Source organism: Lupinus angustifolius, unplaced genomic scaffold (assembly GCF_001865875.1).
Source record: "Lupinus angustifolius cultivar Tanjil unplaced genomic scaffold, LupAngTanjil_v1.0 Scaffold_9_146, whole genome shotgun sequence".
Classification (NCBI taxonomy): domain Eukaryota; kingdom Viridiplantae; phylum Streptophyta; class Magnoliopsida; order Fabales; family Fabaceae; genus Lupinus; species Lupinus angustifolius.
In genome coordinates, this window is record NW_017718244.1 from 14,663 (window position 1) to 27,291 (window position 12,629).

The following is a 12,629-nucleotide window of genomic DNA, read 5'->3' on the forward strand; positions in this document are numbered from 1 at the left end:
CATGTTATGAGGCATCACTTCAGTCATCATGGCTGGGAAATTTTGTCACTGGGCTGCGGATTGTGAAAAGGGTTGAAAGACCACTAAAGTTATACTGTGACAATAAATCAGCCGTGTTGTTCTCCAACAACAATAGGAGTTCGGCAAAGTCGAAACACATCGACATTAAGTTCCTAGTTGTTAAGGAGAAGGTACAAAGTGGACAACTTTCAATAGAACACTTAGGCACTAACTCCATGATTGCGGATCCTCTTGCAAAGGCGATCACACCCAAGGTCTTTCATGAGCATACTGCTCACATGGGTGTTTTACAGTGTGAGGATTCTTTGGTTTAGTGGGAGTTAGAAAGTGCACACTTTTATTATGTTCTATGTAATTTCAGTATTATGTATGGATACTTTGTATTCAAACTTCAGTTGATTAATCATTTAGTTTGATATTCTGTCATTATACTTTGTACAATAAGGTTTTATGTTATTGTTAAGGATCTCACTAAAGTTAAGTAGGACCAGTTGAAAATTGACCTGTACAGATCATATTCTTGTAATTTTCATGCTACACGTTTCATGATGTATCTATGTCATTTAGTTGTGTCAATGTTGGTGATCATTGATGAATTAGTCATGATTGATATGGCGAAATTCACTGTGATTCGATATGGAGACAGGACTAATGGACGGGATAATTTGGGGATGCCTAAGTCATAATGACAATATTTAAGTGCGCAATAAGGATAACACGTACGAAGAATCATATGTGTGACCAGTGGGAGATTGTTAGAATTTCTGACAATTTATGGGTCACAAATATAATTCTATAATTGTGTTATGGCCATTATGTAATTAACCAAAATATAAAATGATCTTCAGTAATTAATTTGGTGGTTAAGGGCATATGTGTCATGAAATAATATAAGTGTAGATACCTTCGGGCAATTTCTGATTTGATGAAGGGACTAAATCAGAATTATTGCAACTAAAGTAGTAACCACTACGGGGTTACTTTTATAGGTTATGGTCCCCATTTGTAGAGCAACATGTTTTATTAAGGTGTAGGGTTGCGAAGAGTAAAGGTGGATTAGGATAGTGTTATCCATAAGGGATAAAACACTAATCAACTAATCCACAACATAAGATAAGGAACTCTCCTCAAATAAGGACCACCCTCACCATAACACACACACTTAAGCTAAGGCATTTCTCTCATTCCCCTCTAGAGAAACTAAGGAAAACCATTCGGCGCTCTATCATCTGGAATATCATCTCACCCTCAAACCTTCGAGATACTAGAAATGGCTCAACAAAGTATGTTCTTCATCTTCACCATGAACTCATTTTGGGGTTTCTTCGGTCTGGACCATGATTGTTCTATTTGGGTTTATGTATGGGCATAAACATTAGGTTACGAGAACAAAGTCATGATCATAAAGACTTTCGTGTTTAATCTATGGATTTCGGATGGAGGTAATACTCCAACAAGCACAACTCATTTATAAAAAAACGGAGGTGAGTGTTAGATATAATCAATATAAATAATTATATTCTTGAAGGATACAATAAACTAAATATTCATCATCATTGTTACTTTTAAAATATAAGGTAAGCCCTAGGGATGCTAAGAAGTTGCTACTTAAAGTGTGAAAATCAGAATGAAAATTTTGAACACTAGTCAAAATTATGGAAATACACAAACTTTCCATAAAATTTACTCATAATAATAAGGTATATAATTCTAAACCCAGAACTATAATGTAGAATACGCCTAATCTTTAAAATGTGTTAGTTTAGTCCTCCTTTTCTGCAGATTTATATTCCTTGCTTTCAACTTCTTTAACAGAGGAACTTGCATGAGTAGCATGATTTTGAGTTTGTACTCTTTGGTATTCACCACTTCCTTTGCTGAAGAACAATTGAACAAGTATCATTACTGCCATCACAAAAACAAAGATTAACACCATTCTAAGGTTAAATGTTTTATTCATAGCTCTCATCAGTGAAGGACCACTAATTCTTTTCTTTATGGTTCTTCCATCTCTGTATCCTTCTATAAATTTAGTGATTAGTGTTGCCTGATCCTCCCCATCAATGCTTTCTGAACCAACAACCTGTAAATTATGATAAAGTTTTGTGGCTTATCGAATTGTGAAAATTGAAATGAAATGTAAGCAACAATTTGGAGTTAATAAAACTTGATCAAAAAAATCCATGTTATTATAATACATACTCATAGGGAAACTTTGACAAAGTGCATTTCAATAATGGCAAGTAAATGAGCACAGTCATAACATAGTATAAATAAGAAACCCTCAAAGGTGTCTCATTCACTGTCCCGAACCAATCAGAACACATAAGTAGCAGAGAATGGGATATCGTTCGGGACATGTGATCTCTGTTCTTGTTGACGAGGGTTTGTAGGAATGTTGGCTTAACCTATGCATATAATAATATAATGATATAATCAAATATACATGTTTACATGACATGAATGACAGAAAGAGGTTTTTCTCTGTGATTCCATCTCAAACATATGCATATATTTACATATAAATCCAAGTTGATAAGAAGAGTAGAGTACCAGAGTAAGATTAAAAAATTGAACTTGAGATTATGCATGCACATAATACAAATGGAGACCAATGATCATTAAACCAAACATAATTTAGAGAGCTAGAATTGTGATAAAACTAAAATAACTATTTTCATGAAAATATTGACTTACTGAAAGGTACTCATCATTCTTATCCCAAATGATCATTTTTGGTAGTTTAGTCTCAATATCAAACTTCTCTGCAAACTCTTCCATGTGTTTAATGCTAACATAACCAAATATCAAGTCGCGATTTTCGAATGCAGCAGCCTTCAATAACTTGATCAGTTCCTTTGATCTTTCTTCATTTTCATCTTCCACAATTGTTAAAACCATTTTCCTCCCATCGGCTTTCATCAATTTAAGCGTGTCGTGGGATACGGGCACGGCTAAAGGAAGAAGGTTTTGTTTTACAAAATCTTCCAAGAATTTCTCTGCTTGTTCAACAATAAAATAACTCAGAAATAGATTCCTGTGCTGATCAATCAAAGTTAAAAAACACTATGAGAAAAAGTTACCTTCGAAGGGGCCATAGAATGCGCTCCGCTCATTGTAACTTGGATTAAGGGAAACCAGAGCAGGAACCTTATCAAAACCATAAGATACCATGGCATCATCAGAAAAATCTTTTGCTACAGAAAACCATGCATTCTTCTTATACTTTACGGCTATCTTTTCGATGGTGGAATTGTTCAACCCAAAACCTATATATATGGGGAAAAAAGTGCCAACTTCTTCAACAAAGTTGCTGACAGCAGAATCTGAATCAAGCAATGTAACATCAGAAGCAGCATATTTCCTTAGATAACGAACTAGCAAATCTGATTTCCTTGGTCCGCGGTATTCCATTGGGATTCCATGATTAAACAGCATAATGGTTGGATATCCACTACATAACAGAATAAATGTTTGCAATAAGGTCACTCATTTGAAGTTATAAAAGCATTCATGTTCTTAACTCCTTCATGTATGAAGACATATTTTCGAAGTATACAAGGCCTCAGAAACATACTCAACATCATATTTTTTCGCAAGACGGTTGAACTTGTCTGCATTTACTTTTGCTATCATAATAGGATCCTTCAAGGTTGCAAGTATAGGTGCAGCTGCATCTAACTGCAAGGCAACAATTCAGACATTTCTCCTTACATGAAATGAAAAATTGATCTATGACAGTTAGGAATCGAGTACAGCTAAACATGGATGGCTTTGCAGTTGCAGTATTAAAACTCTGTTCTTGTTTGAAGTAACCTTTTATAAAATTGAAACATAATGTCAGTGTAAAATTATATATCAGTCTTTAAACCATACAGTATCACCTTTCTACTAAACTGTTAAAACTTCTGGGTATTTTAAGTGTTAAAGTCCATATTGATCTTTCTAATAATCACCTTAAATACTAAAATGATACCAGCACCACACTTTCTTATTTATGATTGTTTAAACTGCTATACATTGGCATGCATCAAATTTGAAATCTTATATAAAATACTGTCACGAGTATTGGAGAGTCACATTGCTCAAGAGCCATGAAAGTAGCAAGACTTTAAGATATTAGGTGAATGAGTCCTTTCACTTATATGCTCTTTAACATATCTACTTCTACACAATGCATGGGCTAAACTCTTCATTCATGGACTAAATGAAAGAAGCATATAAGCAGTCTTAGATATCATATCTTGATTCAATAGGCAATGTTTTATTGGTCTTGACACTTATAAACTCTTTGACTCACCACATCCTATCAAATGTAGATCTCCTACTCAATTGTGAGTACCACACATTTATCGGTCACTCCCATTAGATCTTCCATATCCCAGCTGAATTGTCAACGATGATACCATTGTTAGGACTTAGGACCGCAATCGGGGAGACTGCAACCACCAGAGAGTCACATTGCTCCAGGGCCATGAGAAGAATAATGAGTCTCCAACAAGTAAGGCAAGACATCTTGAATTAAGACCTTAAGACATTACATCTGTGTCATTTCTCTTATATGCTCTTTAACTCATGCACTTTTACACACTGTGAGTTTTCTTCACTATACTAATTCACACTTGGAACACCACAAAAACAACTTATGTCTATCTTATACAATCAATACTATTTACAAATGATGAGTTTTGTTCCCTCACTATACTAATTCACACTTCTTTTCTTTAAATTAAAGCCAGAAACTAAGAAAAATGGAAAGTTCTAGCTTACCATGCTTTTGCACCGAAAGCAGTGGTTTCAAGAAGTTTATGCAAGTTAACTTAAAAACACTCCAAAGTTGGTTATCTGCATTATCACTAAATGTTCAACGGTTTATGTTCATAAATATCCAGACTATGCATATAAGAGAGCATATAATAATGTGCAACATGAGAAAAGGCAATGCTGGACCCTTTTATCATCCCTATCCCTGTCTACTAAGATTCATATATATGAAGTAACTAAAATATCCCTTTTATAATAATGTGCAACGTGATTTTTTTGAGATGCTGAAAAAATATAGCTTCTCAAAAAGGTTGAATCTCAGTTTTTGCAGCTTCTATTATTTATGTAAAAACCCAAGCAAACAAATGAGCAAGTGTGAAACTGATATTTGTATCAAAGAATCACTTAGACACGTTTTTTTATCTGCATATGCTTGCTAAGGACCATATAATCCTAACTTGCATAAAAACATCAACTAAAAGAAACTAGAATCAATGAAAAGTATTTTGACATGTATCATCTACCACATTGAAAAAATGAGTTACCGAATTCTCTTATTAACCATGTGTATCGCAAACTGAATTCACATTGGGTTCATCTTTAAGAAAGTCTCATTGAAATAATGAAAAAAGTGACGAACCACATACAAAATAAACTACTTATCCTACCCGTATCGCGCATTCGATAACAACAAAAAATACAAACACAAATCCTACATGTTGCAACCAATCAAAAGCAAACAAAAACAACATTCAAATCAAAATAATACAACGTTGTTCACTAAAACCAAGGGACACCCATGACAGGAATTCAAGAAATGAATGAAAGAAGAGTAAGTAGTAAGTACCTCTGGAGATAGACGCTTACAGTGACCACACCATGGTGCGTAAAAATCGACCAAGATGTGATCAAATGATGAAATAGCAGAGTCAAAGTTTGATTCTTGAAGTTCCAATACTTTGCCATCAACAGAGAATGAATGAGCACAAGAGATGGGTGTAATGAAAAACAAAACGTGGATCGTGAGAACAGCAAAATATGTAATCACATTATTATGGCTCATCATTTTTGGATCCAAATGCATGAGCAGAGTACGAGGTAGGTTTCTATACGTTGTATTGTTTGGTTGTGCGGTTATGATGTGTTACCTGATATGATTTATAGAAAAAACACACTAAACTATTTTTCATACCAATAAAAATATATAAAAAGTTTATTATTTTTCTATCTTGACATAATTTAGGATATATTTTAAAGAGTTTAAAATTTATATATTGACAATGTAAATTTTTTACACTATCAGCACATCATCCACCACTGATTTGTAATATTTTTATTTAAAAGTCAACAGTAATTAATATATAAATATGATAACATTTTAAAGACACTTATACATATAAAATCCTATTTTAAAATAACATCTTATTGTTCTGATTTATACAGTCACAGATTCCATCCTTATTACCAAAATTTATTATTATACCATAATTACTATTGCGAGCTAATAACCTTTGTTATCAACTTATCATTATTATGGTGCCATAATAATGATTATGATTTCATCACATAATATTAATTGTAACCAGTGAAAGAGGTCCCTTCCAACTCTAATGATAGGATGGTAGAGGGCACCTATGAAACACGAATACTGATACGTGTGTCGGATACGATACGTATCCGATACATTGATACGCATTTTTTCCAAAATACAGGATACGATACGTTCAGGGATACGCATATAAAATAATAAAAACACATAAAATATGATAAAATTATAAGTGTAAATCAAAATATCCAAAGTAAAAAATATAATGGAAATTTAAAATCATGTCCTCCATAACAAATCTATCTTATCCCATTTTAATGAAAACGAATTGTCCTAAAATCATTGTCATTCATAACAAATATATCTTATCCTATTTTAATGAAAACGAATCTATATTATCCTGTTTTATTATAAACAAATTTATTTTATTCTGTTTTATTGGAAACAAATCTATTTTATATTGTTTTATTGGAAACGAATCTATATATCCTATATTTTACTGAAAACGAATCCATATATCCTATATTTTATTGAAAACGAATCGGATACGTGTCTTAATATTTATTTATTTTATTTTATTTTTTTATTTTTTGGATACTCTATGGATACGTATCCTTTGCGAACCTGAGCGTATCCGTGTCGGATACGTATCGGACACCGACACGTGAGGGTGTTTGACGAATCTGTGCTTCATAGGAGGGCACAAGTAAAAACAACAAGTTTCAATTTTTTTTTGTCTTTATGTCCTAATCTAGTCACATTACAATAAGTAATAATTTCTTTTTTCTGTTTTTATGATTTTTTCTTAACTAATTGTCATTTTTTGATAAAATTAATACAAAATAGAATATCAAATCTTGAGATAAATAATCTTCATTTCTCAAGTGATAGCTATACATTCATAGGAAATTTTACCTACCCATGGTTACCTCTTGCCAATTTTAGTGAGTATCCATAGATACAATCAGTATCTATTATATGCTTTAAAAATTGAAAAACAATTTCTATGCCAATTATTTCTTGGACATTTTGTATGGCACATTTTGCTTGTAGTTTAAGAACTTATTTCTAAAATTCACGTATACCCATTTATAACTTGTATCGATATGAATTTTACTTACATTGTTCAGGTTTTTTGTCATTCCTAAAGAAGATTTCTATTTTGATAATTGGGTCTTGAGTTTTTTATTTTCTGTTTTTATGAGTGTACCTTTATGTTTTTATGTTTATGATAAATTAATTTTGGGATATTACGCTTAAACATCTAAGTTGGTTCCAATTTATTTACTTTTTAATTCAAAGTTCGTTTTATAAGAATGAAAATGAATGGAAAATGGCAACATAATTTATGAACCTTTTTAAGTTAACGAAAATATAAAAGATCTTATATGGAGTAAAAAGAAACAAGTTGGAAATGTCACCGAAAAAAAAAGAAACAAGTTGGAACATTAGTGCTCTAGATTTTCTATAATCACCCAACTCACCACATCTTCTCCATGGCTATAGGGTCATTTGCTAGAACATCAACATATGAGGCCAAATCTTCCATTGACCTGAATTTTGTGCCTTCTATTATTGAATGTGGAGGGACAAAATCCATGACATTTGGAGCACCAAAATAGATTGGAACTGCGCCAGAATCCAATGCATAAAATAACTTCTCTGACACAAAACTATTTGTCACAATATTCTCAATTGCAAGGACAAACTTGTAGTGAGACAACACAATGTAAATGACCCCACCATTTGTTATGTTTTGCAGCTCTATTTGCACACTCTGGGTATAGAGATAGTCAGATAGAGCCTTGTTCCTATACCACCAATGTTATTAAGGCACTTGCCAAATGAATGGCGAGGTAACAAAGTAAGAAGTTTGTGAGCAAGGTTGTTCCTTTGATTCATGCAATGGGATGATGATGACCAATAAATAAGTGCAACCTAGAAAAGATAGATGAATCAAGTTTAAGAAGTTAGTGCAAGTCTTTTTATTTTATTATTATTTTTTAAATTCTAGTTCAAACACTAATTATACTTACAAAGGACTAAGATAGTGTTGTTCTAGCACCATAAACGTGTTAGTCTAATGATGTAAGACTTTATTAGATTCATATCATGATTAAAATGTGAATATAATTCTCTCAAAATTTTCAATCCTTCTCCTTTCTTCAATATTCAGTTTAATGCTAGTATTCTATTCTAACAAAAGTATTGATGACAATCCTAACATTATATTTTAAGAAGTTGAAACAAAAATATTGATGGTCATATTTCAGATATTGATCATTCACCAATCAGGCTAGAGAATATTCTTGAAAACAAAAAAAGTTCCACTCTCTAATCAATACTAATTTGACTATTTGAATAAGTCTTAAATGAGGCATGTCAAAATTCTTAGCCAAAAAAAAACAATATTTTACTTGTCCCTGAATTTTATATACTCATTAATTTTGGTTATTGAATAATTGAGAATAACTATTTATTATATAAATAAAATATATATTTAATTATACCTTATTATATTAAAATAGTAAAAGTAATAGAAAATGCTAAAACAAAATAATAATATTTGAATTGAAAATGTAAAAAAAAATTCACTTCATACAAATTGTAATTAAATTGATGAAAATGAATAAAAGGATATGTTAGACTAGTATGATAAGACTTCACTAGATCTTTGTATTGTATTAGGTCCAAAGTAAAATGTTTGATTTCTTAGATATAAATTTGATGGGACAGACAATCATACACTTCCACATATATTAGTTTCTTATAATAAAAGAATAAACAGAAAGATATCACATTTTTAATAGTGTGAGAATAATTTATATTATGATATAAGATAAACATTATTTTATTAGAGGGATTAGGCTAGTAAGCCCATTCAATGATATTCACATTCAATCTTCTTTCCTAAGTAAATAAGTATTGACCTTATAAGTATTTTTTAATGATTTTTATGCTGGCATTGTCCCTTATGAATTTATCTAATTGGTTGAATCATTTATTTATGATGTAACTGGTATAATCATTTTGTGCCCCACAAAGAATAAAATAATGATTTCTGTTGGAGGCATAAAGAACAAGCTTAAGAAGAAAGCAGAAGGAGAGAAAAATATGGTACCAATGCAGTGGCAAGAGAAGAAACAACTTGCAGAGAAAGAGGAAGAAGGCTTAAGAAAGGAAATAGAAGAGTTTAAGACATGGGTATATACATATATCTTCTTTTTAACTATTTTCTTTTACATTGTAGGCTTTTCTTGCCATAACCTCACAAACACCACAGGTAAAGTGTACCTACATTTATGATAATTCAGCTTTGGTATAGTGTATTCTTAGAATAAGTAATTAATTGACCTTTTAGTTTGTTCCGATATTTAGTTGGATCTTATATTATTAGACCAATGTTTTATTGATATATATTTTAATTAATTTGTGGACTGTTAATTAGAGTTAATCGGTACTTTTAGCTCTTTAATTAGGGTAGATCTCAAAAAATAGTTATTTTTTACCGTTCACAATTTTATTATTTTATAGGTTAATATGATAGAGACCATGAACGACCAGCAGCTACAGGGATATCTAAAAAATCATCATGGTGATTCAAAAATGGCAAATAATCAAAGTATCAAGAAGAAGGTAAGACTAATTACTTCAATATTCTACTGAGAATAAAAACAACAAATAAGAAAACCAGATATACGAAAGAATATATATAATACTAAAAATTTAATCCTTTTAATCTCTTTTGGGTTTTTGACTCCATTGGGATCATTTTATAGCTTTTATAATTAAGTTAATTACATTTTTTGCACCATTAATTTGAATTTGAATTGTGTGCTGATTTTTTTTCAAGCCAACTAAGTCCACAAATTAGAGGGTGAGTATGAGGGCAATGCTAAAGTTGTTGCTTAATAATTAAGATCTCACAATTTTAAATCTTAAAAGTAGTAAAATCATATATATATATATATATATATATATTTCCTCCCTATATACCATTAGGTTGTAGTCTCGTGCACTCAGCTGTCATTTTTATATAAATTCTTCATATTTTCAAATGAAGTAAATTTGTTCCTACTTTCATTTTTGCCCACTACTTTTATTAAAGCCTTATGTCATACCAAAATATTTGGGTTTTATGATGTAATTGGGAAATCAAATATTTTTAAAAGTTTAGAAATAGTTAATGAAGTGAAAATTGATATAATTTGAATGATTTTGTTGGATGTGAGACTAGGATTTGAAAAGGGGATAAATTTGGTACTATTTTTTTGGGGTGAAGTTTGATGTTTTAATTGAAAAGTCCTTGCAAAACCATGTTTAAAACAATGTTGAAGATTTTGAGTAGAAAATGAGAATAAGAGTTTTAGATGAAAAAAAGTGTGTGAGGGACTTGATTACAACAATTGAAAAAAAGGAGGAATAAGTTTCTCCCAAAAGTATTTAGGGGCTAAAATCTCACGAGGAGAATTAAAAGTAGGAAAAAAGTAATCAAAATTTCATAAACTTATGTCTTTTATAAAAAATATTATTTATTTCCAATTATTCCTTAAACTTTAAATATTAGTGAAATTAATCTCAAACATATATTTTTTTAATCTCTATTTTCAGGTCACTATTATTTAATTTCTATTTTTATTTTCCTCTCATTTTAATTCTGAAATTTATTTATCTTCTTATTCAATTTGATTTTTTATGGTTGTTTCCTTTTGTCATTGATAATTGCTAATGTACATTGTTGCATTGATATTGTTGTGAGAATGATAATAGTTGTTTCCTTGTTGACTCATCATAATTTTAATGGATAATTGGAAGAAAAAAATAGTTTAAGTTAGCTACTTATAAAAGACACGATGTTTAGGGAGATTTATCAACTTTTCCCTTAAAAAGTAAAATTGAAATAAAATAATTTATTTCTCTTGAACAAAATTAAACATTAATGTAAATCTTCAAAAGTTATAGGTTGAAAAAACAACTTATTTCTCTTATGAATCAAAAGGAACCACATCTTGCAGTTGTTTACTGGTAAGTATTGGCTAGCTTAAGGGTGATATAAGTTGGAATCACTTCTTTTTTTAGGAAATCTATCCATTTCATATTTGTCAAATAAAATAATCTATAGAATTTTTTTGTACTAATAACAATATCTCGTCACTCTATGTATAAAGAATTTAATCTCTTTTGGATGCATGATTACCCCATTTTAATAAGTGACACTCTCAAGAATCAAATCTGTAACCTTTTAGTCATCCTGAAAATCTAGCGGGGACTTAAACCGTGAGACCATTTCCTAGAATTTGTAATCACAGAAGTGTGATCGTAATCATGGAAGGAACGATGTTCCCCCTATCTTTTGTAACACGTCAAAAGGAGGAGAATATGGGCATATGAAATTCTGTTATGAGTAGAAACAATGAGAAAGAATTGGTTACAACCAATGGACATGTGGTGGAAGATTTTGGTGTTGAAATCATGAGAAGAAGCAGGCGTATGAGAAAGAGAAATGATAAATAGAATGATTATGTGATGAGTGGGTAGAAAAGAAGTGTGTGAAAATTCTCTCTGCTAAGGAATAACTCTAAGGGGGAATATTTCCTCTTAATCCTTCTATTTTCCTATCTTTTCTAAATTCTATTTACTCTTGTAATCAGTCATGAATCTCTTACATTCATGAACTATAACTAATGAAATTCCTTAGTTTTCTTTAATATTGAAGTTCCAATTTTATTACTCATTACATTGGTGCTTTCATTAACCTTTCATGGCTGAGAACACTAGATCAAAAGATTTACAAGCTACAGTGAAGTCTCATTCGAATGAGCTCTATCATTTGACTCAGACGATGGATATTCGGTTCAAGGAACATATTGATCGTATGGATCAGATTCAAATGGCATTGCAACAAATTTTACTGAATACTTCTCACGCTGGTGGAAGCCATTCGAACTCAGGAACTTCAATTGTTGGAGTGGATATTCAAGGTAGAGAAATTCTTTAAGTATCATAATACCCCAGATGTGTCTCGGGTTGACATTGTTGTTATGCATTTTGACAAAGATGTGATGTCATGGTTTCAAAAATTGCACAAAATTTCTACCGTCAATACTTGGTTAGATCTTACCAGAGCATTGGAATCTCAGTTTGTCCCTTCCCCATATGATTGTCCAATGACAGATTTCTCCAAATTGACTCAAACAAGTTCTTTCTTTGATTATTATCTCAAGTTTACGGCCATGGCTAATAGACCCGTAGGCTTAAATGATGAAGCATTGCTCAATTGCTTTGTGTGTGTGTGTGT

At 31.2% G+C, this 12,629-nt stretch overlaps 2 protein-coding genes and 1 pseudogene across 2 annotated transcripts; 1 reads left to right on the forward strand and 2 right to left on the reverse strand.

The window, feature by feature from the left end:
• Window positions 1–1,546: 1,546 nt before the first annotated feature.
• Window positions 1,547–5,909, reverse strand: LOC109337695 (protein disulfide-isomerase 5-2-like). Its single transcript, XM_019574719.1, has 5 exons — window positions 5,633–5,909; window positions 3,599–3,702; window positions 3,105–3,475; window positions 2,719–3,020; window positions 1,547–2,104 (listed from the first exon to the last, which is right to left on the reverse strand). The coding sequence occupies exons 1-5, from the start codon at window positions 5,867–5,869 to the stop codon at window positions 1,784–1,786; spliced, it is 1,335 nt and encodes a 444-aa protein (XP_019430264.1). The 5' UTR covers window positions 5,870–5,909; the 3' UTR covers window positions 1,547–1,783.
• A 1,730-nt stretch (window positions 5,910–7,639) lies between these two features.
• Window positions 7,640–9,360, reverse strand: LOC109337692 (annotated as a pseudogene).
• Window positions 9,361–9,385: 25 nt separating this feature from the next.
• LOC109337694 lies at window positions 9,386–9,997 on the forward strand. Its single transcript, XM_019574718.1, has 2 exons — window positions 9,386–9,535; window positions 9,866–9,997. The coding sequence occupies exons 1-2, from the start codon at window positions 9,386–9,388 to the stop codon at window positions 9,995–9,997; spliced, it is 282 nt and encodes a 93-aa protein (XP_019430263.1).
• The last annotated feature ends 2,632 nt before the right edge of the window (window positions 9,998–12,629 follow it).